At 50.7% G+C, this 26,795-nt stretch overlaps 1 protein-coding gene across 1 annotated transcript in view; it reads right to left on the reverse strand.

Annotated features, from left to right (window-relative positions):
• Positions 1-3,498: 3,498 nt before the first annotated feature.
• LOC144168612 (uncharacterized) overlaps positions 3,499-26,795 on the reverse strand; it is a 63,773-nt gene continuing 40,476 nt past the window's right edge. Inside the window, exons 5-9 of the mRNA XM_077697558.1 lie at positions 21,907-21,942; positions 19,811-19,843; positions 15,554-15,610; positions 8,421-8,617; positions 3,499-4,147 (exon numbers count right to left, since the gene is read on the reverse strand). Of these exons, the coding sequence (XP_077553684.1) occupies positions 3,910-4,147; positions 8,421-8,617; positions 15,554-15,610; positions 19,811-19,843; positions 21,907-21,942 (561 nt within the window). The 3' untranslated portion in view covers positions 3,499-3,909. The remainder of the gene's footprint in view (positions 4,148-8,420; positions 8,618-15,553; positions 15,611-19,810; positions 19,844-21,906; positions 21,943-26,795) is intronic.

The following is a 26,795-nucleotide window of genomic DNA, read 5'->3' on the forward strand; positions in this document are numbered from 1 at the left end:
ACCGAACTATAGGAAAAGAAGCTTCGTGAGCCGTATATCCCGCACGTGTGACATAAACAGCCCCGGTATTCGAGTGAGACTGCTGGAAAAACCATATCCCACTTTCACCCTGGAAATGAACGCTGCAAAGAAAGATTCAGGCCCTAGATGCTCACTACGCATAGTCTTCGATCTGTCAACGCCTTTCGAACGCGCGCATGCTTGCACTTCACTGCAGCTCGAAACATTACGGGGCACGATTAGAACTTCCTAGGAATGTGAAGGCGAAATCCTTGTTGGACCTTCTGCTAATACGCTTTTGAACTTCACGCCGCCGCCTGTCACCACCAGTGCGCGCTGCTTCGCTCTTCCTCAGGGCCCACCTCCGACCCTCCTTTCGCATTGCTGTGTCCCTTTCTTAGCGCGCGACCCCGGGCTCACGCTGCCCTGCTTGTGCAACTTCGTTTTTTTGGACCACCTTTTTTTTTAACCTCACAACGCGCGGGTCCCCGTCATTGTGCACATGCTCCGTCAGCGCAGTTTGCAGTAAAGTCCATTAAACATCCGAAGTTTTCTACAATGTAGACTACGCGCTTAGAATGCTTCCTTATGAGACTACGCTGCGCGGGCAGGAGTGATTGAAAACGCGTCTGTTCCATTTTGTTGTGCTTTCCTTGGGGCGCTAGATCTTTTGCTCTCTCTCTCTCTCTCTCTCTCTCTCTCTCTCTCTCTCTCTCTCTCTCTCTCTCTCTCTCTCTCTCTCTCTCTCTCTCTCTCTCTCTCTCGTGTCTGTTCAAATCAGTTATGGGCAGCTCAAAGCATCTCCGTATTTTATTTGCCCATAGAACGTCTATGGCGGGAGCAGTTTTGGGCTGCTTGGAGCTCTCGGAGCTGCTCTGAGCAGGCAAATAAACAAAATTTCACCATCTTCCCGTAGGGGAACCCTGAGTAGTAGCGAAGCAGCCATGGGGTCGAGGAGAATGTGGGGAGCGGAGCGCGCGCGCGCGTCATTTATACCGGGAGCTACACTGGCGCCCCCAGCGGAGTATGCAGCGGCTACCGCCGCGCCTCGACCCTAAGCTGCTTCGCATTATCGCGCGTGGAGCCGCAGGTGTTGCCATCCGTTGTGCAATCCCGGAGAGGAGAGGAGGGGAGGAGGATTAACAGTGGGGGTGTAGACCAAGAAAGTCTAGGTGGTGTTGTGTGGACGCCGCACAACGGTGGAGGGAACAGGCGCGACCATAAGCTGCTCCGCATCTAAAAAGACCTCTTGTATTGGTAGGGGTGCTGTAGGGAAAGAGCGCGCGATGTGGGAGGTGATAACAGTGGCAGCACCGTGGTTGCATGGAATCGTCGTCTCCTCCCGTGCATCGCCGCAAAGCCGGTCACTGGTGCTTCAGGGTGGGGTACGGAGAGACAGGCCAGAGGCTGTTAGCGAACCCAAGAGGCGCTTTAGGCTGCAGCGTACGGACCAGGACTGGAGAGACGTGGGCTGGGGTTCGGTGGTACGTCGGTGAGAGCGTGGAGCCGAGGCAGAAGCAGTCGCATCGGAGGTGTTACAGGCCAGCCCTGGTGTGGCAGGGGCGCTTGCCGTCTGCTCGGGACAGGGGCGTAGCCAGAAATTTTGTTTGGAAAAGGGAAGGGGGGGGGGGGGGCAGAACTATTGATTGATTGTAAGGTTTAACGCGCCGACGCAACGTAGGCGATGAGGCGCCGTAGTGGAGGGCTCCGGATTAATTTTGACCACCTGGGGATCTTTAACGTGCACCGAAATCTCGTACACACGGGCGTTTTTGCTTTTCGCCTCCATCAGAAAAGCGGCCGCCGCGGCCGGGAATCGAGCCCGCGACCTGGTGCTCAGCAGCGCAACGCCTTAGCCACTGAGCCACCGCGGCGGGTAGGGGCAGAACTATTAACTAAAATTTATAGCTGCGAACTGAAACTGCCTGTCTACATATTAACTGCCAAGATCAAGGGAAATAAAATATTGCATAAAAACTTATTCGAATATTCCGAGAATCGTGGCAGAATTGCTACCACTGCTTCTGTTTTGTGAAGAAATGAATTAATATGAAAATGTAGAGCAAATATAAACATATGCTTAACAAACATGAAAGTAAAGAACTAATTCATCTTAACTCTGTTTTCTATGCCAATATATTGCTTAAAAGTAGCTTGTACTGCGGATAATTAAACCAAAATTACTTACACAAGAAATACGTACAGTTGTGGTAGCGAGAATATTATAAATTGATCAGGGCAACAAAAATGCCACATGGCACCAAAGTCCGTTCTATCTACATCGTACGAATTGGCCTGCGAATTCGCTGATGCGGCGTCGCGCGTGCGGCAGAACAACCAATTTTTGTAGCTGCTGCAATATACAGTGTGTTGCGACGATAACTGGAACACTTTAAAATTTTTTCCTGAGCGATCCGCCGCTCTGTTCACGCTCAAACTTCACACAAAGGTCGCATTTTGTGGTCTATTTTGTTTGACCCCGGGAACAACAACGGTAGTTACCTGTTTATTCTGAAAATAAATAAAAACGATTTTCGCCTATGGGAAAATGGCGGCGATTTGGACGTGCGAGCCCGAAAACCGGGTTTTCTGATCGTCTGTTAGCTCATTTCTAGGTGCATTTTCTGATCGTCTGCTGCCCCATTTGGCTCCGTACGTGAATCCCAAACATGCGTTTCACTCTGCAGGTGGTTCCGTCGTTCCAACATCAACTTGCGCTGGCTCGCACGTCCAAATCAGCGGCCATTTTCCCATAGGCGAAAATCGTTTTTATTTATTTTCAGAATAAACAGGTAAGTACCGTTGTTGTTCCCGGTGTCAAACAAAATAGACCACAAAATGCGACCTTGGTGTGAAGTTTGAGCGCGAACAGAGCGGCGGATCGCTCAGGAAAATTTTTTAAAGTGTTCCAGTTATCGTCGCAACACCCTGTATATAGTTTTGCCGCACGAACGGCGCCGCAGCAGCAAATTCGAAGTAAATTCGCAACATGTAAGGGGGGGGGGGGGGGGGGGGGGGGAGGGGGGCAAAGTCAGAAGTCGTTAGCGCACTGGTTTCCGGAAGCGGCCGTACGTATAGTTGCATGAAGGCACTGAAGCAGCCAGGCCTGCGGTTTCACCTGCGAATCTCCCCTAGTTTGTTCTGAGCAGCGACTCTCCGTCGCCTTGTGGAGCGCGAGCTCGCAGAACACCCCTTGGATGAAGGCCTTGCATAAGAGTTTAGGCACGCCAGGAAGGAAACGGGCCACCTAGGGAGAGTAGGTGCGCTTTCCGGACAGGATTCCTGGGGAATTCTAGACAAAATCCTGGGATGGTTTCCGGCACAGTTGGTTGCCTTGGTCGCCGTGCAATCACAGCGCGACAAAAACTTTTTTTTTTTTTTTTTGGAGGGGGGGGGGGGGGGGAGGGTATAAGCCCCCCTCCCCTACGCCCCTGGCTCGGAACACTGCACCATGGTTTAGTGGTGTGGTGTACTGGAATATGTTCTAGAACACTGTATCATGCATGGAGAAACGTCTCCATGATGAAGAGCGGTGGAACAAAAACGGCGTAACTAGCGTCCCCGCGTGGAGGAGGGTGTCCGTAATGTGCGTCCGCGGACATTGCTCGGACACCCGGACAATCAGCATTCGGCACTCGTGGCTGCCCAGCCTGAAACAAAATACTTTTATTTTGAAAATTCCTAGTGCTTTTTTTCAGACCAGCGGTATCAACGAATTTCTCGTCATATAAAGTTTCTTTCCTCCCCTCAACTTACAGGCTATCCCGAGGTGGACATGGCGTCCACTGCCAATGCCCCGGAGTTTCCACTATGAGTGAACGCAGTCTCATCCGCTAACAGGAACACGTAGCGGCTGGCTGTGGCCGTGTCCGCGAGCCGGCCCGTGGTGAAGCACTGTGGCAGGCGCGGTCAGCAGTCTTCGTTGGACGACGAGAGCGGGCTGAAGACCCTGGAGTACCAGTGCGAATAGGAAGAGGCGTGCAGGGGCACGCCCTTGAGCACGAGCCGCCGCCGGGGTATGCCCATCTCGCGGTCCAACTCCTCGCGCCGAGGGCACGGCTCGGCCGGAGGCCGGCGCTGCACGGGATGCTCCACTGGTGCAAGGGGCGCTGCCGCCTCGCCTCCTTGCCGGCCCACCAGCCGCCGCCTGCAGCAGCAATGGCAAGCGCTCGTTAGCCCACGCGCTCATATGCTATAGCTTGTCTTTTAGCAGCGGAGCTGTTGTACAAGCCGCAAGTTCGGTGTTGCAGGAAAAAATACCAAGAAAATGCGAACACTCGATTGTGAGCGTGTGCCTCACGGCGACCGCTGAGCGTCCCCGACACGCGCAGTGGCTTTAGCAAAAAATAAGAAAACTAGCAAAACCATGAGGAGCAAGAAAATGTCCAGCGCTCATGAGCGCGCGCCTTGCTGCGACCGCTGAGTCCCCGGCTCGCGCAATGCTTTTGCAAAAAAAAAAAAAAAAAAACTTTAGCGCTGTCGTCAAGCGCTGCCACGCGAGTAAAAAAAAAAAAAAAACTCCAGCGCTAATGTTAAAGGTAAAAAGACGCCTTGATTTGGAGAGGTCACCGCGGCCGTCGTATTATCTAGAAACCATTATTTAAAATTGGGGACATGGTTATAGCCGCGTTTACATGAATGCGACAGAATGCGATAGCAGCGTGTCCAATTTCCTAGCGCATCACGAGTAATGCGATGCGCTAGCGTTTACATGTAGCGCATTACCCCTGGTGCGATGGTGGCGCCATACGGTGTCGCACATCGAAGGCAAACCAGCGTTTCTGGCGCTTCCAAAGCTTCCGGCACGGCTGGTTCTGTTCTTTTTTCACGACTCGCATTTTCTGGCGTCTTACACTCGATTTAGACGTTTTTAAATGCAAAGCTGCGTTTGCAGGGCTTACTTTTCCTGTCGACATAATTTCTAATGCGATGCGCTCGCGTTTACATGCACTTCGAAAGTCGACTTACGCGTCTCAATCCATCCCGGTCTGGCGCATTAATGCATCGCGCTTTCCTAGCGCATTACCTCCGTTTACATGGATGCGATGCGCTAGAAAATTGAGGCGATGCGATGCGATGCGCCACTTGTCGCATTCATGTAAACGCGGCTTATGAGCGTGCCAATCCTTCCCGAGACGACTTGCAGATCCCGCCACCGCTGCCTCGAGTCGATGACGAAGAGCTGGTGGACGTCTATGACTTGCACCCACCACAAACTCGCCGCGAAGACGACGACGACCTCTTCAGTGCATATGACGACAATTACTTGCACCAAAACTATGCAAATAAGCAATGATACTGAAACCTATATACGTATCCGATAATGCTAACCTACAACTCCGCCATTCAAGTCTTGCGCAGGAGTGCAGGCTTCCCTGAATTCTTTTTTTTTATTTGGCAGGGACAGGTTTGAACTATAGATAGTATGGTAACTAGTTCATTTTGAAACCCTACATCACTAGTTGAGCTAGAAAAGACGATGGCCTTGAAAAAAGAGAGCGACCATCAATTGCATCATTTTGGATAATATTCTTTTTCACTAGTAGAAAGGAAGTAAAAGTTATCAAGCAAAAGACCATCATTCTCTCATTCAGCGGATGTGAAGTAATTTCGAAAAGATTGCGCTTCGCTGGATTCTCCCAAACAAGTGCTGTAGACTAGACCACCCTTAAAGCGGACTACGTACAACTTTGCTGCATTCACTGAAACAGTATACCTTGCCGAAATAAAGCTCAGACAACTTCAGCGACAACTTCAGGCAGAAAACCTAGCGAACAAGGTAAAGGTTGGTGAATGACTACTTTTCCGCGCTTGACTTAAGTTCCCGCATTTGAAAAATCAACCGTAAGTTAAAACATAATGTTAGCTTGTCATCAGAGCTCACGTTTTAAATTTAAAGCCGTGTTATTTCCCTTGGTGCAATAAGAGGAGAAGAACGACGACGATGCACGAATAGGCGAAAAACGAACGTGATTCGAACATTGCGGCTATCATATATAGTTATGACTGATCATTATTGCTGCTCCAGCAAGTAGTGTTATCGGGACCTTAATTGTATACGTCATAATATGCTGTGAAGGAAAGTTTGACATCCACCTAAATGCAGCCATACCTGGACCAGGACGAATTTTTCTTCAACAGCGAAGTTTCTGAGGAAGCTGTATATCTTTCCTTTGTAGCCGTATGGCTGCATTTAGGTGGATGTCAAACTTTCCTTCACAGAAACTTACTCCACCTTGGGGATTTCCCCTAAATCTGGTCGGTTAACATAATATGCTCTATGAAGCTATTAATTACACAACCGCCTCTAGTGATGACCACAACGTGTCCCGTCGAGCGAAAATGTGAGATATGAGCTGCCCCATCTTCCTGAGAATGCAAAGTTGTATGTCGCCTCCATCGGATCCTTGGAATTTTTTGGTTGGTGGGACGCGTGAAAAATCAACAGCATTGCTTGCAGACTTTGGTTAACGGGAACTTCCGTAAAGTCCCGGCAAATCTCTTCTACATAAAAGCTGTCCAGTACTGTGGGGAATACCGGCAAAGGCAGTGAGATCCTGGTTAACTTCTTGTATAGCGGCTGCCCGAAGTTAGTGGTGGTTTTGGGTTCGAATCCCGAATCAAAACGAACGAATTCTGCTTCAGTTGTGAGGTTTACCAAGAAAGTCGAAGTAAGTTATTACCCTACGTGTATCATCACAGCGTCCTGTTTTCAGTGAGAGCCTGGCTATACAACACGACTGTGAGGGACCTGGCGCCATTCGCGTCGGCAGCAGGGCATATTATTTACTCTCAAGAAAGCCGCAGCAGAAAGCTGCAGGTCGCATTTCTGAAACACCCATGACAGAAAACAAAAAAAAGCAATGTGCGCTGAGTTTACAGGGAACACCTTTGAGGGGGCCTGCACACTTTTGACCTAACAGCAGCGCAACTAACCTGCACCATTCCGCGCATACCGCCGGTTGAAAAAAAAAAAAAAAAGCTGCGGCTTAGCTCACATAACCCTAGACATGCAAAGCGAAATCTTGTCTTGGCCTGATTAGGTTTTGGTTTCACTTGGTTAACCTCTGATTTAGCTGCAATTATACTTTTCGTCCAAATCCTGCATTTGTTTATACGGTTGTGGTCGTACTTCCGGCGTTTTGCGAGCCGAGCGCCTCGCTCTTCCTCAGTCTCCGACACTAGCTTCGAACGCTCGGGAATTCCAGACCCTCTCCAAGGAAGCAGTTCGCGGGGCGATATCTGCGGGGTGGTCCGGCGCCACTTGCCGACGACGGCTCAAAGTCTCCAGCTCCTGCGCAACGCTCAGAGAAGACGACCCGGCCTCGCTCTCATCCATGGCCAAGTTCGCATGCACAGTGACGGCGAGTCGCGTGGTCAGGCGACGACTCAGCTGCGGAAAGCGCATGCGCCAACCCGGCAGCGGCGGCGGCGGCTAGCGAACGCTGCCGCTGGCGGAACTCAGCCCCGCGGGTCACTTGACGCGATGCCAAGGATGCGGGTAGCTGCGGTCTAATGAAGGTCAATTATCCCGCGACGGCGAAAGCGTTTCTTCAAAAAGCGCGCCGCCATGTGCAATGCTGCCGTATATAAGGCTGAAGAACGCCATATTACTGCGAGACTCCTCACAATAAAGTGCCCTTGGCGGTTTGTCAAACAGCATTTCCCCACTAACGTATCGAGTTATTAAAATCATAAAGAGTAGGGCGAGAAATTCCTTGCGTACAGTCTAAGTAAGGCAAAAGCAATAAATGGCCCGTTGAGCGCAAAAGTCGGCGCCGGCGGTGTCGGAAGCAGCCAAACGACGCCCAAGGCTACGTGACTGCTAATTGTGACTACGCTGCTAAGCAACGTACGGGCATGCACAGAGCCACGTGGAAAGCGGAGAGCGTGGCCGTGGTCCGTCGGCAGCGAGGCGCCGGAAGCACTTGCCCTTCCTCCTTTCCCCCAGTTTTGGGCAACCATCACACGCACCACGCAGGCCTCGCCCAGCAGCGCAACATTACGTAAACAGCTATAGCCAAGCCGCTCTGCGTGACCCTGGAATCCTCAGCAACATCGCCCAAATGGCTCTGGCGTACAACCAACATGCGAACGTCGCCACAAAACAAACAAACAAAAAAGCAGCACTAATTTAATCGTAAAGATCGGGAAAATATCCCGCAGCAATCCTCAAAGGTTCACTCAGTGGCGTTCAAATCCTCAAAGGTTCACTCAGTGGCGTTCAATCAGATTGCTTTCGCATTCACAACACATAAGAAGTGCTCCAACCAATGGGCTCGATGGGCACACCATAATGGGAGGAAGGAGTTTTTCCACATATCCGCCTGTGCTGTGGCGTCTACGGCTGTCGCCTCAGAGCTAAACCATCGCCTACTAAACACAGCCGAGAGAAGCTGCGGGTGAGGCGTGAGGCGTACCGTCCCCTCCGGCGTATGTCGCTGTCGATGTACATGTCGGCGGCGATCTGCCACTGGCTCAGCGGGCCCTGGTACCAGCCGTGGTGTCCGTGCACCACCGGTCTGGTGGTGAACATGGGCGCCAGCCGCAGGGGAGTCGCGGTCGCCCGAATCGATGCCGCGTCCGGGGCGGTCGGGGCCAGCGTCCGCAGCGACACCTGCGAATGTCGCGTCCGTCAGAACGAGCCACCTTAGAAGGCACTTTTATGCTGCGTTCAAATTTCCCGTTTAGTCGGATTCGTTGCCGCCTCTGCGGACAGCCCGCCGTGTTAAGCACTGGTCCGAAGAAGGCAACGGAGCCGTCTAAAGGGGAAATCGGAATGCACCCATAGTGCATACTTAAAAGGCGCTGCGTACTAGAAGGCGAAGAAGTGCGCTGTGAAATAAAGTAGGGCTACAGTGAATGAGGACGTGCCGTAGAGAAATACTAATACTGAGGAAAATAATGTGATAAGTTCTTAATTAGGGTTGCGGGTTCGATTCCCGGCCGCGGCGGCCGCTTTTCTGATGGAGGCGAGAAGCAAAAACGCCCGTGTGTACGAGATTTCGGCGCACGTTAAAGATCCCCAGGTGGTCATAATTAATCCGGAGCCCTCCACTACGGCGTGCCTCATCGCCAGCGTTGCGTCGGCGCGTTAAACCCTACAATCAATCAATCAATCAATCAATCTTAATTAGGTGCGTGCTCGGGTGAGATAAATAACGTACTGGGTATAACAACCGGCATAGAACAGGTGAGCGGTGATTTTTCAAGTAGACTGCAAGTGAATTGTCACGCCACAATATGAATAATGCCGGGCCCCAGATAAAAAAATCACGCCATATCCACGGAAGGAATCATGATAAGTGGGGCGAAGCTCGAGAGGGGGAGATCATCGGTAACCGTAACTCTCCCGTGAAAGTTTGCCCATTACATCATTAAGAAAGACGTAAGACTGTGTGCGTACATTGTACAAATCAACTTTTATTTTCGGAGTCAATGCTCCCAGGCCCAGACCTGGTGAAAGACCCCGCGCCATCGAGGACTACCCCGCACCTCCACCACAATTTGTCACGTAGGATGGGACACAACGGTAAAGAAAGAACTTTTATTTAGGGCGAACTTGTGCCCGAACAAGACGAGATGAAACGAGCAAAGGTCCTTGCGTCTCGTTCGATCTCCGAGAACGACTGCCTGCGTTCGTGGCGTGATCTCTTGCGTGATCTCCCCCTTCTCCAGTAGTATTAGCTCTGGGCATTCTCCTCACTATTGTGGTGTGGGTCTGACTCGGACGATCCTCCACACGTGGCTGCCGTGTCAACGGCGCCGGCATGGGATGCAGGCAAGAGACAAAGGCAACCGACGCCAGCCGCCAAGGGGGGTTTTATTCCCAAACCCCCTAGCGCTCCTGTCTTCTTCTTCGCCGACAGGTCCCGCGTTTCTTGAGCGGCCGGAGTCGTCCGACTGCGGCGCTACCGGTGGACGATGGTCGGTCCATGCTGGAGGGGAAGTCCCTGATCGCTCAGCCGCGGCGCGCCTTGATATCCCCCACTCGACGTGGCCGGCCGCCAGCGCTGGGATCGCGGGTTTGCACCATCCCCACACGATCTAGTAAGAAGCGGAGCAAGGTACCGGGTCGTGATCACGCTCCTAAGGAAAGACAGCGGTGGAATGAGCCATGATGCCACATTATTCATTGTTTTCTCGGTAACAGCAGATAACCGCCCTGATGACGGCTGGGTGAGCGGCACCTGAGAGGCGAAGAAAAGTATGTATGTATGTATTTATTGCACAAAAACAAGAAAGGAAGGTCCACCAACAGGCGTTAATTGTCTCGCCTAGGGGCGGACACCGGAACGCCTGCTGGTGTGGGGGAGGTGGGATAGGGAGGAAAGAGTAGATAGGCATAGGGGGATAGGGTAGAGGGCTAACATAAATATATAAAACATGGGCAAGAATAACCTATATACAACGTTAGGTGAAAGAGTAAAAAAAAACACACACAAAAAAAAACACAAAAAAAACGAAACACCAGACAAATAAAGAAATATCAAAATACAGGACACGAAGGAGTAGGACACCTGCACACTTACACACACCCACTCACACACCCACACACACACACACACACACAGGAATTCTACCCTAACAGCTACACTCCACTGCGACCCGGGCAGTTACGTAGAGTTGTAGCTTAGTGCATTGTGGAGCCCCGAGGCCCCCAGGTATGCTCCCAGGGCCTCGAGCACTTTGTCCCGCTCCCTGGCATTTCCTGGGGGCCAAAGCAGTTCCTCGAGCGGCCGCACCCCTCGGAGCACGGCCAGAAGCTCCGCCCGCCCTGCCGCAAACTTGGGGCACTCGTACAGTACATGCGGCAGGGACTGCACGGGCGCTCGGCAGTGCGTGCAGGCGGGACTGGCCACCCGCCCCAGTCGGTGCTTCCGCTCTGACGTCCATGCGGCCCCCACGCGGAGGCGCAGGACGGCCGAGCGCAGTCGACGAGGCAGGCGTGATGCCCGCACAGGCGGCAGACCCCCTCCGACACGCAGCCGCGGGTCTGGATGCCCGGTGCGGAGGTGTCGCTGGATGAGCAGGCGGGCGTCGTCCGCTGCCGCCTGGGCCAAGGAGCTCCGAGCCAGGGCGCAGCTGGCCACCACGGCGGTGCACAAGATGGTGGCCCGGGACAGGGGTTGCTCACAGCGGACAGCTCTCCGGCTGTACAACGCCTCCGCTGTGGGTCTCCTCATGTATGCGCTGCCGCTGGTGAGCCTGCGGAAACCGACCTGGCGGCAGCTGGAAAGGGATCACCGCAAGGGGGTCCGCGCTTGCCTCGGCCTGCCCCAGAGCTCGTCGTGCGAGAAGACGCTGGCCGAGGCGGGGGCGTGGACCCTCGAGATGACGGCTGACCGGCGGGCGCTTGGCCAAATTGACCGGCTGCGGCGCGCCGAGGGGGGCGGCCCGCTGCTGCAGCGACTGAGGGGCCATCACCGCTCGCGCATGGGGCGCATGCTCGCGCTCTACGAAGAGGTGGTGGCCCCCGTGGATGCGCAACCTGGTGGCCCGGCTCCTGCTCTGACAGCTGAAGTGAGGCTGGACATCCCAGGTCTGCTCAGCAAGCGGCGGACACCCCCATGCGGACAACTGCAGCTGACACGGGGCGTCATCTGGGGCGACCTCGAAAGCCACACCCTTGTCTATACGGACGGCTCGATGCGGCAGCAGCAGGGGTCGGCCGCAGCGGCAGCCGTGCTGGGAGAGGCCACCCGGCAGGCGCGGCTGCCCTATGCCTCATCTTCGGCCACTGCCGAGCTGGTGGGTGTCGGACTGGGCCTGGACCTGCTGCTGGAGGTGGAGCCCTTGCCCGAGCGCTGTGCCCTGCTGTGCGACTCCCGGGTGGCCCTGGCGCGTCTACGGGACGGCGACTCGCACTCCCTGTTGGTGCGGGGCATCCGGGAGAAAGCGGCGCAGCTGGCGGACCGGGGCACTCGGCTGTGCCTTCAGTGGGTCCCCGCCCACATCGGCCTGGACGGAAACGAGCGGGCAGACGAGCTGGCCGCCGGGGCTCACGCGCTGCCTCCCTCAGAAAAGCGCTTAGAATAGAAAATGAAGACGGAAATGCGACCCACTACGGTCGAGTCGTATCACCTTATGATGCTCGTCGGGAGTTGCTGACGTATGTCTATGCCATTATGATGATTCTTCAAAACCTATATATCTATGTACGCGGATTCCAAGGGTTGTCGCTTTAAAATGAAAACAAGGTGCCCATAGCGTGGACGTGAAATTCCGTTTCCAAGCCAGTGCGGGCCTGTTACACCTAGCGCTGCCTGGTGGTTAGCTTTCAACAGTGCCGTATTCCTCTTGAGCCATGTTGAAACAGCTAAAACCAGCTGGCTGTTCGGCCTTGTGTGGCCTAGCGGTTACCGCCCTGGCTTCTATCAGTTGCACTCTGCATTCGAGCCCCAGCAGTTCCACCTTTGTTTATTTCCGGGATTTTTTGCGAAACAAAACGCTTTTCTAGTTCAGTTCTGCGCATTCTTTTCGTAAATGAAGGTGGTGTAGTACCTGTAGGTCAGTGTAGTTGCGGAGAGGAGCATTAAAGCTCCGCATCGCATCGGAAGGCCTGCATGCACTGACTTGGAAACGGAATATCGCAGCATGGACACGTGCCATGCGTGCATATGTGGGTATTTGCCGAGCCTGTTCTCGTCAACACCACGCGGGTATATGTGTCGTGCGTGCGTGGGCATGCGAGCCTGGGGATGCGTCCGGCACGTATGAGACGTGACCAAATGAAACGCGGCCGTTCTTGCCGTGTCACGTAGACGGGCGCAGGAAAAGATCGATTACGTTCCACACCACGTTACAAGCGAGGTGGAGTTCATTGTACTTGCATGTCCGGTTTGTGAGGGGACCATATACAACATGGCTGGAGTTACAGACGAAAGTCGTCTGCAGTGAATGAGTGAGCGGGGATCTAGTTCCCTACATACGGAAGGTAGGTATACCGACCAGTTGAAATTGATCGCACAATGCAAGCTGTATGGGGTGTCATGTGTGTGAAAGACAAAAGTGACTGATTTTATGAGAATGCTTCGGTATGGACGTTAGAAAACGAAAGATCCCCCTTGGCAGGGGCGGGCGCATGTTGCTGGGACAGGCGAAGCCATGCATCGTCGAAGCTTGTGCTCGGATTATAACCGACCACCGCGATCTTTTTTCGCGGACGGTATGTCTGCCGCCTTCTCTGACCGGCTCTATATACGCGTTTTTAATGCGTGACCGCGGCAAGCGCGAAAAGTGATCATGGCATTATGTGGAGTATATATACCGCCGCTGAGAATGAAATAACTGCCCGATTCTTGGCCGTGGAGGCTGCTATAATTGATTGATTGATTGTAGTGTTAAACGCCGACGCAACGCAGGCGATGAGGTGCTCCGTAGCGGAGGGCTTCGGATTAATTTTGACCATCTGGGGATCTTTAACGTGCGCCGAAATCTCATACACACGGGCATGCTTTTCGCCTCCACCAGTAAAGCGGCGCCGCGGCCGGGAATCGTACCCGCGTCCTCGTGATCAGCAGTACAACGCCTTAGCCACTGAACCACCGCGGCGGGTAGGCTGCTATAATGATGGATAGGGGAGGTATGCGCGAATACGTACAAAATTTGGCCGCACCTAAAAAATACCAGATGGCCGACGTTATTTTTCATTTCATCATGTCAACGTCCCTTAAAAGGCAATTTTTCGGGACATAGTACGACCAAGATCAAATATGAATTTTTTGACATTTTCTCAACGAGACGTTTGTTACCACGACACCTAAAAACAAACTATATAAAGCAAACGTCACTCTTTGCAGAAGTTAACTTTGTACAATTCGTTGTCCAAACTACGTCAGTGACAATGTTAAACAGCCTCAGATCTTTTATACTTGCTACATATCTTAATAAATTTCATTGGTAGAACATCTAATGTGTTGTTCTCATTCGGTGTTTAGATCGCTTTTTTTTAGGTAAAGCTATATTTATCCTCTTGGCACTAACCATTGTATACCCGACTGCATAATTATTTATTAAGTTCTCCTCAATAGTTCATATTTTTGAAGTTCTTTTACAGAAGCGCATTGCTGCTGAACCACTAGCGTTTAATAACCTAAACAATGCGGTCAATTCAATGCGGGCAATGCGGAGTCTCCTCGGTGGATTTTAACGATGACACATGCTGTTCTAATGTCGATGACACCCCCTGCACTTAAAGAACCGTCCATGAAATGCAGAAACCGGAGCCCGCCACCCGTCACGTATTCTCCCTCATTCCCGCAGTACCCCACCGCGATGCTCTTCACACTAGCACAAACAAATTCCTCGTTTCCCCACAATTTCCCATCCTCCCCACAAGATAACGCTGGTATGGGCCCCCGACCATCCCAACTTCGACGGCAGTGCTCGAGCACACGCACTTGCCCGAGAACTCTCCCCGGGTCCGTCCATGTTGTCGCCAAATGTGTACCACCCTGGCACTCAAAAGATTTTACATCAGACACGGCGACATCATCTCTGCGCGCTACGCGCAAATAGGCAGTGTTTCCCGGTCGCCCACCTCGCCCTCTCCCATGAAGCCGCATCTGTGGTCCGGAAAGCCCAAACCTCCTCTCTTGTCACCCCACCCCGTATCCACTACATACATGGCATCCTCTCGCGTCCCACTTGCCCTACACCAATCTGCCCTTCCTACCCATCAGTACGACACCTTTACTGGGAGTGCCATCCGCCAGACCATATACCACCCCACCTGCGTTCCCGCAACGCTTCCTGGGAGGACTGGTTGAACCCGCGTCCTGGCGTGGGTGTCAAATGGACGCAAGAACTTCTGGCGGCCCACTGCCTTCGTGTTAGTGCGGACCTCTGGGAGTTCTACGGACCAGCCGTCTCCTAATGAAGGGACTGTGCACGACGGCCCGGACTAGGGCTGTTCAGAAAACAGTTTCCTCTCTCTCTTCCTCTTATACGGCGTAAAGTATTCTCCGATTCAAGCAGACAGTTATCCGTTTATTCATGCCTACGTTACTGTCATCATCGCTATTGTGATGCTTATGAGCGCCTGCTGACGGGTAGATGACCTCGCTAACGCGAATCGGAAATAAATAACGGATTGAATTTAAACGAATTTGTAGCTGCACCAATTTGTATCGGGTTGGCTATCAGCCGGGAAAGCCCGCGAGTGCCATAGCTGATCTGTTATGTTTCAGAGCCCATTGCCCCCTCCCCTCACGGCTCCTCCACACCTCCCGCTACCGCCTGGTCATGGCGAGCGTGTTCACGATGACGTTCCTGGTAAGGCAGAGCGGAGTGCCCATCCCTCTCCTCAAGCTCCCCCATACTCCATAGTCTATAGCGGGTGGAGTAAAAGCGTGGGACGAGTACACCCATCACCTGCCCATCGCATTTGGTCTCCTCGCCAACTGCACCGCGAGAGAGCAATTGACAGTGAATGCCGTTACTCTCGACATTACCTACGTGCGAGCTCGGGAGAGAGGTCAGTGAAGAGAACTCGGCTCCTGCAGCGCTTCCGTATGTCACGTTGAGGAAGAAGTGAAACGAGGTTGCTCACCCTAGATCCGAAGTCATCCGGGACAACATCAGGGGCGACGTTGGGCTTTCGCAGGAACTGCGTAAGTGGAGAAAAGGTGAGAGAACTTGTACAGAATTCCTGAGAATGGTCTGCTAATGCGTAAGCAGTCTTGCGGTGCTTCCCTGTTTCGGCAACATTGCCTTTCGTTGGAGGTGTAAAAGTAAGACATTTTTTTTTATTTTTTCTTGCAAAATATTGAGACCATTGTGGTCTCAATAGTTCATCTTCAGATTTATTCAAAAAAGTCGGCTTCACTACTATACACACACGCATGGCTTAGAAGACAGTTTTGGAGGCGCATTGTGAGCAGTGATATCACAATACTTCGCAGTTCTCTCCTTTGGTGACATCTGAAGCAGGGGCAATCAAATAGCGCGATGACAGCGGCGATATTCCGTCAATCCCGCCAACGTTAGCGCGAGAGCTAACGTGGTGGCTTCGGAGAACAGAAAGAAGAGGCCTCTTGTTCGGGTGTGTTCACCCCAATGGCTGCGTCGCCATCACACAGTTAAAGAGTTCCCAGCGGAATTCTTTATTAAAAACGTCATACACTCCTCTAGTGAGCTTCACCAACACGTTACATTTCTGATGCGGGGTATGGGTTTCAAACCCCGTATGCCCAAAGGAGAGAGACTTTGTTATTGGAGACGAAGCACGCCAAAGGGGTCTGACTCCTGTCCTCCAAGGCATCAGTCGTCGACTCCAAGGTGCTTCGCCGGAGTTTGGACTACTGCCCAAGACAACCAGGGAATTTTCGACATGCGCTGCGAGCACAACGACAACAAACGACAGCGCCACGCCAGGTCAGTTAGCCACAAACGCTGCAACTTAATGATGCATAGAGACGTATTTGAAGATGCGGAATATTGGCTTGACCTCCACGAACGTCTCACGACGTTCAACGAATGGAACCAAGAACGGAAACTCTACGACGTATACTTCGCCTTCCACGACTACGCGAAGACGGGGTTCGAGACCCGTAAAACAGGAGTCGTGAACTAGGACGAATTTCGCGGCACGTCTCGAGCTACATACGAGCGGTGCGATTGGAAAGAAAATGCTGAAGTTGCGCTGCATACACGCTAAAACCAGCGTCCGAGTAAAAGTATCCCTTTGCGACACGGCGTGTACAAGTGTGCGGGCGAATTTTAAGAGCATTTTAGTGAGTTACAATCGTCGTCATTCCCACTTGCACTGCTCAGCCGGCTTTCGCATTTCCCGCTCTACGGAATGGTGCTGCCATCCTGTGAATGCCGCACCTTTACCATCCACCAATGCTTTACCAAAACAAGATAGCTAGATGAACGCCTCTGCAATCTACGGCACGGCAAGTAAGTGTTCTCGATGTTACCTTTTCTGTCTAATTAAAGCGTTTATTAAAGTAAAACTGAAGCTGTTACCTTAAATATAAGGGCTGAGGATCACAATAACGTGTATACGTTTTCTATTGTTGCAATGGTTAGGAAGCGGTAGTCACGTTTACGATGGCGTGTTTACGATTAGGACACGACCTAATTTATTAACTACTTATGAGACCGAGTTCTTTATGGTTTTTAAGTGAAATTTTGGTTATCAAAAGCATACACATGCAGCTGGAAAATTTTCTGACGGCCACATGCTAATGCGTGTCGCAAAGGGGTATAGCGTAACACCGCGATAACACGGCTCGTATTTTCAGACGGCCCCCTCATATGGTGCTAAAGAGTGATCGCGCCCAATACGCTGCGTACCGTCACCGAATTTATTGCGGAAGCTGCGATAATGGAAGGGACGTGGGGACAGCTCGCAAGGCAGAATGGCCGCAATGGTAACTCCGAGACGGCAGACGTGCTGTCTGCTGCCAACGCCCACCACGCATACACTGCGCCCTGAGATATGGACGCGTTACACCGCCTAAGCATGGAAACACGCCCACCGCTTGCTGCCCAGGCGACAGTTTGCATGACGGTCGCGCCACGCGCACCCGACCGCCGGCCATAGGGTTATCGTCGTGTCGGCTTGCACAGTCTCGATCCCGATGTAACATTGCAGCCTCTTTTGTCTTCATTACGCACCGGACTCTCAGGTTGTTCTTGGCCGGTTTCTTGATTTATACGCTGGTAAATCGATCGATCGAAAGAAGTACGACAAAACAAGTTCAGAGAACGCCCTTCATCGCTTCCTTTTCAAGTTGGCGCCTGGGCGGATGCCCAACCAGTAATTGTGGTCGCCTTAGACAAAGCGGTACGTGCCCAGCTCTATCGAACGATGAAAACGGGTTTCTTCCCGCGGGAAAGAACGGAGCGGACGTTCCCGACAACCCTACTATCCACAGCCAAAGGAGCGCACCTTGCGGTCCATGTAACGGTTGCGCTTGTATTTGGCCACTGCAGCCTGGTCGACGCCGGGGTCCACCTGGGACACAAGAGTCGGCTGGGGCGCCTTGTCCGGGGGCTTGTTGCTCGGACGCGGCGGTTCCGGCGGCTGCTTCTCCTTTTTCCATTTGAATTTGGACAGCGTCCACGAGTCGTGCTTCATGACGGCCACGGGAACTGCGTGTTCCAAGGACGGAGCGTCAGGGTCATCGGAAGCGACCTCGTCCGAACGAAAGCGAGGAACAGTGCGGTCTGCAACGACCCTGCCAAGCGGCAGCCCAATAAAACTGAGCAGACGCGAAGTTTCCTTATCACCAACCTATCTCGCCAACATTGGCAGAAATGTGCACGGCTGGTACCGCGCTTTGTTCTTTGGTGTACTCAGGACGGACTCGAGTTGTGAGGATGAAACGGTCCATGGGTGGACTGCACGTCGACCGGCAAATCAGAAACGAGGTCGGTGGAGGAAGCGCACAAGTTTCATCAAAGACCCGTGCTGCAGAGTCATTTTACTAAGGGCGCCGCTGGCCGGACTGGAGGCTGACCACAATACTTTCCTACTTTGGTATCATGCACGGGCCCAAGGCTTTGTCGTATAACATTCGTATTTTGTGAGCTTTGAATCGAAGTTACAGCAACATTTATTTGTTTCAATTTCTTTGCGATTCCTCTCTGCATGCGCCAAGCCGTTGAACTTTGCGGCATTTGAATCACGTGTCTTAGTTGCTGAAGTCGATGGTTGGACAGCATACCATCTGATCAGGTAACATAATACAAAGGTTGAAACACAAGTCACTGACAAAGTCAAAAATTATATTAAAAAAATGACGTTTCAGAAGCGCAAGAGCTCCCTTGTTCGCAATAAAAGCATTCGCCAGAAAGCTCTGCTTTAAGTAGCCCCTAGTGATCTTTTCATGCACTGTACATGCGTAGACATTTTGCACATACTTATACTATTACCACCATGTCAATCATCATACCTTTCTCCCTCTATCTATGCTCTTTCCCCCCTTCCCCACCCTCACACAGAGTAGCCGGCCAGAGGCTAAACGATCAGGCCGGCCTCTCTTTGTCTTTCTTCCATTTAATCTCTCTCTCTCTCTCTCTCTCTCTCTCTCTCTCTCTCTCTCTCTCTCTCTCTCTCTCTCTCTCTCTCTCTCTCGACATAGCCGGGTTGGTGGAAGCAATTGGTGAATGCTTTTTTGGTGAAGGCGAAAAGCGAAAACGACCGTGTTTTGAGATTTCGACGCAAATTAAAGAATCCCAGACGTTCAAAATTAATCCGGAGCTCTCGACTACGGTGCGCCTCATAGCCAGGTATAGCTCCGGCGCGTTAAACACAACAATCAATCAATCAATCAATCAACCGCAGACAGATGGGTGAGCTGAAAAACGTAATCTGTATACCTCATTGTGAAGCTCGCCCAGTAAGCCAATTCGTGGAGGATGGAAAAAATTTCCAGGACACCTAAGCACTCTTCATTGTGTACTGATTGTGAAAGCGCCAGTGTACAGTTGCCAAAAGCGTCCTCTCATTGTTATGATCCTTCACCTTTTGGGTATATTTCTTCATTTCTCGGCTACTATGACGTGGCAGAAACCCGTCTTGGCACCTCCAAGTAAGGATGACATTTAGGATGACATGACATGACTAGGATGACATGACTATAACAAACGTTGTGGAAACACGCGTGGCGCGCTTATATGAAATAGAATCCGTACTGACGAGCTCCTTTGTGAGCATTGTTGTGCACACTTATTTTGTAGAGGTATACGCTACTAAACTTTAAACTACAGACGTCATTTAAAGTTTTGTAACAATTAAAGTATGTTTAGCTGAACTCCGAGGCTTGTATCGCTTTAGTTATCAAAGCTAATTTACCTTGTTTTTCTTTGTCGCTTCAGTCTTGTTGCCCTGGAAGAAAAACAGAAAACTGCTTAGACACACTCAAGGACCTGGTTTCTCCATGTTAGAGGACACACTAAAGGCTGAAAACGTTTAGACTGAAGGATCACAGCTTTCATAGCTATTTCAGCTTTTATTTGACTGCCAACGGTGATCTATCTATTATGAAATAAAGTTTCAAAGCCGTCCTTTCTCTTGAGAGTTTTCCTTTTATTTTTTCGCTAAATAAAAGAGCGCGGCAAGTACACCCACACACAAAAAAGTGAAACAGTCAAGAACTTCCATCAAGTCGTGAGCGGCTTCCACAGAGAAGGAGGGGAGATAGAGGCAGGTGTAAAGGAGCGGTGGTAAGCATAAAGAAGGAGCAGAGAGCTTGAACTGGAAATCCGACAGCCAGCTTCGTCCCCTCGAAGTTTCTACTTATATACAATCCTAATTTCGCAGCTGTTTGTAACGTGCATGCGTGTTTTTCGGTAAGGACAGACGGTTGTACTCGTGACCGCCTTCATAAGTCTGTCGGCTGCCCCTTTTCACCGAAGTACAGCACTTCACTTAAGTCGCAACTCGAACAAAGCCTGCCGCTTGAGGTGAGGCTCCTTGTGTCGTAATGCGTCCCCAGCACACAGTTCATGTCTTTTGAAAACATGTCCGCAGTTAGAGCTAATGGTTAGGCTATTTTACGCATTAACTGTCATGCTTTAGTGGTTTATTCAGGAGCACGCCCAACTAGAATAGCAGATACCCTTTTTTTGCGCGTATACATTGTCGTATTTTGCTGTTACCTTAAGAAAAAGGCTTAAAGATGGAGCTCAATTTCTTGGTATACGTTTTACGCGTTCTTTTTCAGAAAAACCCGAAGACAGCTCCACCAATCCCGTTCCGCCATTCACTGCTTGAGATGTCATAAGTAGTAATGCGGAAAGACGCGTTGGACGCTGACACCGGCTTTCACGCATTGGGCATTTTCGGAGTTATTAAAAACTGCTCCTGCCGCGAGACATATATTCGCATACTCTGCATTCCAATCTTACGATATAAGCCAACTTGTTACTACACCTTGAGTCACCCGTGTGTCGCCGGTTTCGCGTTACCCGGGAGGAGAGGAAAGGAGCTGGAGTGGGATAGGGCAGGAAGGATGAGGGGGAGGTGGGAAGACGGGTGTAGCGAGAGGTGCACAGTGAGAAGTTAGGTACGGGAGGGAGAGGAGAAGGGACGCAAAGGATGGCGGCGCAGTTCAGGAGGAGAATGGGAGCGAGAATAGGAAGAAGAGATGAGGGGAAAGGAGAGGAGAAGGTAAAGGAAGTGGGATCGGATCGGAGGATGCGGAGGGAGAGAGAAGTAGAACAGGGAGAGGCAGAAGCAGAGACACAATTAACTGTATTCTGACGTTATTCGCATCGGCGCAACCAGGTACTCGGCAATTTTTTTGGCATGAGGTACAGTCTTTGTCAAAATTTTCTAGGCCACGTAAACGTTTTCTGGTCTGCAAAAACTCAAGGCAAAAGCTTGACGTTTAACTGCGACCAACTCATGTTATGACAGTAAAAAGAAAGGTATTTTCTCCAGCATAAAAAGTTTCAGCTTCGTTTGAGAAGTAAGCTAGAACATTGAATGTTTGTGGCCTATGCCCGTTTGGCATGGTCTAGAAAGATTTGACCAAGGCTGCACTTTCTGCTGCCTACCTTGTTTTTTTTTTTTTCTGGGCTTGTATAAATCAATAATATGAATGATAATGATAGATTGATAATGCAACAATAGACAGTTCAACCTAACCGAGGCTGCTGTAAGCAGTAATGCTCGATTCGAATAGGGAACAGAATATCCCCCTTTTCGATATGCTGAACGAATCCAATAGGGCGGATACGTACCTTTTGGATATTAGGAATAGTGATTGAAACATTTCCGAATTATTATCGCATTTTTTTTAATAATGTGAATAATTTGGGTTATTCAGTGCTCGTCCTGTGACACGATTTTTTTTTTCTTTACTGTCTTCGACGCTGCTTTACACAAAAAAATTTAACGGAGTGGCCCCACAGTGCACTCTGCCGTGTATAAGGAATATTGCTTACAGCATGGTAGACATTCCTGAAATTGGCCCTGGTGACCTGGAAACAAAAAAGGCAGTGATAAACAGGTGGATGCCACAGCCCGTACAGCTCTTACCGCAGTTTTATAAGTTTTGCATGGATGACTGAGTGGGACGCTTGTTAATGACGGTCGCTGTAGGCGGCGATCGAACCCAAGAAGAAAAGCGGCACAGCCGCGGCTTGAAGGTGTCCAGATCAGGGAAACCGGTAATATTGCCATAAATGAACACGCTTCGTTTGTTAAGTGGCGAATGAGGAAAGGTTAACGCAGTGAATAGATTACATTAAAAAACGAGCAAACATTTCATTGAAACATGGTTCAAAAAAGTAAGCAGAAGGTGCATGTGGCATCCGACAATAAAGGAAATAAAGTAAACTTTTATCACCAAATGGCACCATAACAAAAGTATATTTGTAACTCTTAATGAGAGTGGCGAAACTGTAGGGGTTATTCATTATAGTTATTTAACGGCTGGGGTACGTAAATTAAGGAGCTTTACAGCCCTCGCTGTTCCTGGTGGCCTTCTTATCCGTACATTAGGTCGGAAGCGGATGTCTGGGCTTAAATTTGGCCAGCGATACTTTGCAATGGGGAACCAAAGGGAGGAAAGAGGATGCGGAATTATTGTCTCTGTAGAGCACTAAGCCCGGCTTCTTGGGCTCTCTTCACCAGCCCGTGCTGGACAGTTCTCTTTCCCGTGTTCTGATTACATCACCAACGGTGTATGAGGGACAACAAAATTAATAAATATTTTGCGAACACCCAATGTTGTGAAAAAATGGAGGGAGCTCACACTAACGCGTAGGACTTGAAGGTAGCTGTACGAATCTGTACGCAACCTTCACGACAATCATGAAGGTTGAAGTCCACGATTGCGGCCTATTTGTTTCTTCTTCGTTGCCATTGTTTCTATAAGTGCGAGCTTCTTTCATTATTTATTTTGTAATGATAATCATTGGGCGTCACCTTGGAGGGGCGTACGCCATGTCGTGTCTTTCTAGTTCGGAAAAAGTGTTGCCACGATTACGGCGAACGCTGGAGTCTTTCTCGTTCCGAGCAAGTGTTGCCATGATTACGGAGATCGCTACGGGTTTTTAACCAATCTTGGTCAATCTACCTAAGTGGGTATGCTTGGCTAGAAAAGCGTGCGCCGGGGACGCTGGGCAGTCGCCGCGAGGCATGCGCACACAAGCGCTCGTCATTTTCTTGGTTTTTTAACTGCCGGGCAATCGCCGTAACCTTGGCCAATCTCTTTAAGTGGGTCTGTTTGGCTTGACAAACATACGCAGGGGCCGCGGGGCGGTCGTCGCAAGGCACACACACACACGAGCACTAGGCATTTTCTTCGTTTTGTTAACTGCCGGGCGGCCGCCATGAGGCCCGCGCTCAAGTGGCCGCGCTTGTATTTTTAACTGCGGACTTTTGTACAAAAAATTATGATTTGCTAAACAGCTTCGCTGTTAAAATGTATCTCATGTGAACTGTGTGACTGGTATACCGAATAGAATTGTTACTGCTTTCGTTTGTAATAGCAGGAGCTCACCTGAACTAGTTTCCGAGGTTTTCCAATTACTGAATGAAGCGTCTAATGTAATGTATAAGTTATCGTCGTGAAAACCGGCGCGGAAAAAGCGTTGGCCAAGAAACTAAATACACAGGACGACGCGCTTTCAACAGTTAATTTCAAAGGAAGATAAAACTGTGATCGCCACTTTAAGAGGCTTGCTTGATAAGGTTATTCTTATTTAAATGATTCTATAGGGGACCATCCCAAAGGTGCTTTAAAATGGCGTTCGGAGATTTAAAGGTGATCCCCTCATCTGCTACCCCTCAAAGGCGAATTAGACTTTCGTGTGGATCTCGATGACCTTTTCGTCATACTCTAAGCTCTGGAACAGATCGGCCTCTAGTTCGTCAAAATCGGTGGTGTCGTGGATGCGCTTATCGAAAAACTTAAATTCCTCGTACCTTCTGTTGACGGCGCGCAGGCGCGAGCGGATCTGTTCAGTCGACCTGAGCGGATCCTGCAGCAGTGATTGAATAGCAGCTACTCCCCTTTTGGGCGATTCTCTCATGATGTCAAGGTGGCGGCGTAGGCCCTCCACGGCGGACGACGCGAAGGAAGGCGACGGGTGGCCTAAGCACGAGCCCAAGCGGCAGACAACGTGCGATGACGAGGCTCACAGAATAAGGTAGCTTCCAGGGGACAAAGCCTAGCGTCTTCGAAGTATGCGCCGCGTCAGGTCAAGCTTGCTTGTGTCCTCAATCTACCGAGTTTAGCGGCACCAGATTGCCGCGGAAGAAGAGAGAGAGAGAGAGAGAGAGAGAGAGAGAGAGAGAGAGAGAGAGAGAGAGAGAGAGAGAGAGAGAGAGAGAGAGAAACTTTATTCAACAGCCTGGTTAAATGTCAGCTCTTTACGCGAGACTCTTCTCCGGGCAAGAAGGGAGCCACACAGCCGGTCGCAACTTATTCTAGTAACGTTGGCCGGTCGCCCGTTCGCTGCGCTGATTACGAGCAACTGCCCCGAGCACGATGCGCGAGCTAGGCCCGTACCCCCGTGCCCCTGCAGCCCTGCGTCTTTTGTTAATTATCATCCTTAACAAGCTCAATATTATCTCCAGTTCATTTCTTTTCCTTCTTCCCTCAAAAGCAAACAATTCCCCCCTTTGCGCGCGGGAGACGAAACGAGCTTTTACATGCCGCGGCTCGAGCTTCTGTGGGTCCGAACGTACGATTCATGATGCCTAGGTCGACGTAGAGGTGTTTGTCTCTGAGCAGCGTGGGTTCGCCGGCCAAGGAGGCAATGTTCGCCGACCAAAAGAACATTGCCGGGGCCGTGCAAACGTTGCGAGTGTTAAAAAACTAAAGTTGCGTACGATGGAGGACCGGAGCTACGCAAAAAGACCCGGTGCATGCCAGTCGAATGCGAAAATGGTTTGGCCGTAAACTATCTCCCCGCGCCTTCTACGTAGCTACAAAAGGAGCATTGAATTTTTCTCATCCAAAAAGCGTTAATGTGAAATATGTGGACCCGTTTCAAACGTGCTTTGAGCAGGAAACTCTGACGCCTCAACACAAAAGAAATCGGCTCTCCGTCCGGGAGCTATCGCTGCGTGATCAGACGCGAGCCCCGCCCAAGCCATCCACTCTTTCCTCGTTTTTCGTATAGATTCTACGAAGGGTTGCACTGTGAATTTTCCTCTCATCGGGTTTGGGAAGCGGGGCGCGTTGTGCAGCTCGCTTCCCCGAAAAAGTGGGTGGGGAGGGAACTACGCTTACGGAAAGTAAAAAAAAAGGACACGGAGAAAGGAAGAACCGTGGCGATACTAACGGCGGCGATGCGAGAGAAAGGCGTCGAACGTGCTCGGCCGCGGCTGACACCCACCTTTAATCCAGCCTCGTTGTACGTACCTGGCGTTGCGTATTCACGTGTTTTCATTGTTATTTTCACAAAATAAGCTACAGAAAAATACATTTTTTTTTCATCGCGGCACTTGCGAAACTGCCTTTAGTTAATTGTGATCTATATGGGAGCTGGTGAGGTTTATTAATTTCCTACTATGGGGCTGGCATAACCCGTCACTCTCAGCTTCATTTTTCTTCGTACTTTCATAGGCTTTTCTGTTAGTGGTCTTTAAATTCTGCCTCAAGTACCCTGCCACCTGTTTAAACCAACTTTTCTCTTGTAACACCCTTCTCGTAATATCGCTGTACGACCGCACTCAGACCCAGTCTCAGGGCAGGGTCGGCTTCGCGTGGAAGCTGAAATACGTAGTGAGATTGCAACGACGCCATAAAAAAAGTTACAGGCGATTATCGCTATAGGTGATACGACCTATTGCAGTAGCTGCATACGCCAAGCTCTTAACATTTCTCCAATTACAATATTTCACGTGGTGTATACTAAAACTACAGCTTTTAGATAAATGAAAAAAAAATATCCCGAACGCGGGAATGTGTCATGTGCACGTGCGGGTATTGTCCTCCGACAGGTGACGACTACGAGTAATACGTAAGGGTTACTAAGGTATGCGGTAATGACCTCGTTGAATACATGACACTTAAAAAACGAGTCGATGCCTGCGCCACACCTAATCGACCGTTTCCGTACGCCGTTGACCAACTCGAGTTAAAATTTTGGCGTTCCAAAAACTGTTTAGCTGTTCATGGACACCTCTGGATTGAAGTCGTTGAACGGAGGCGTCGGCCGCTATACGTACACTGTTGCTAACAGAGTTTTAGCATACCGTGTGCCCCCTGCGTACCGGGACTCGACTGGGCATGTGCGCATTCGTTCCCATAGGTTGGCGTAGTTCCGCTGATCCCCGCCTCGCAGTGCCCGCGAATTCGTTCCGCGGAAGGGCGGCCCTTCTCGCCGTGCCCGCACGCGCAGGCACCAGGGGTGTGTTTCGGTCAGATTACCTTTTCTGTCAGATTACCTTTTTTTTTTATCCGGGCTGTCCACACTCCGTAAGAGTATATTAATATACAAAAAAGTAAGTAAATTAGATAAGAAACTAAAAGTGAAATGGTTTGCTATGTTATCTTTTAGGTGTTTTTGCTGAAGGCGTGTAACAACCTCCGAAAAATATTTCTGGCTACGCCACTGGCACGCGCAGTTGCGTCCCGGTACGCACGGTACACACGGTACACACATTAAGCTAAATCTGATCATAACGCAGATGTCTCCACAGTCACCCCGCATCAGTTTGGCTGGTACTTCATGAAACCTTCCCTCCCACTGCTGGCACTGAGGTTGTAATACGGCCATTGCGCAAACAAAAACTTCGCGAAAATTAAAGTTTCTGACGTGCGACGTCATCTTTCCCGCCAAACGCTTTAAATACGTCACAACGTTGCAACCGAACA

The sequence above is a fragment of the Haemaphysalis longicornis genome, unplaced genomic scaffold, assembly GCF_048455015.1.
Source record: "Haemaphysalis longicornis isolate Haplotype H1 unplaced genomic scaffold, Haemaphysalis longicornis Haplotype H1 scaffold_2, whole genome shotgun sequence".
NCBI lineage: Eukaryota > Metazoa > Arthropoda > Arachnida > Ixodida > Ixodidae > Haemaphysalis > Haemaphysalis longicornis.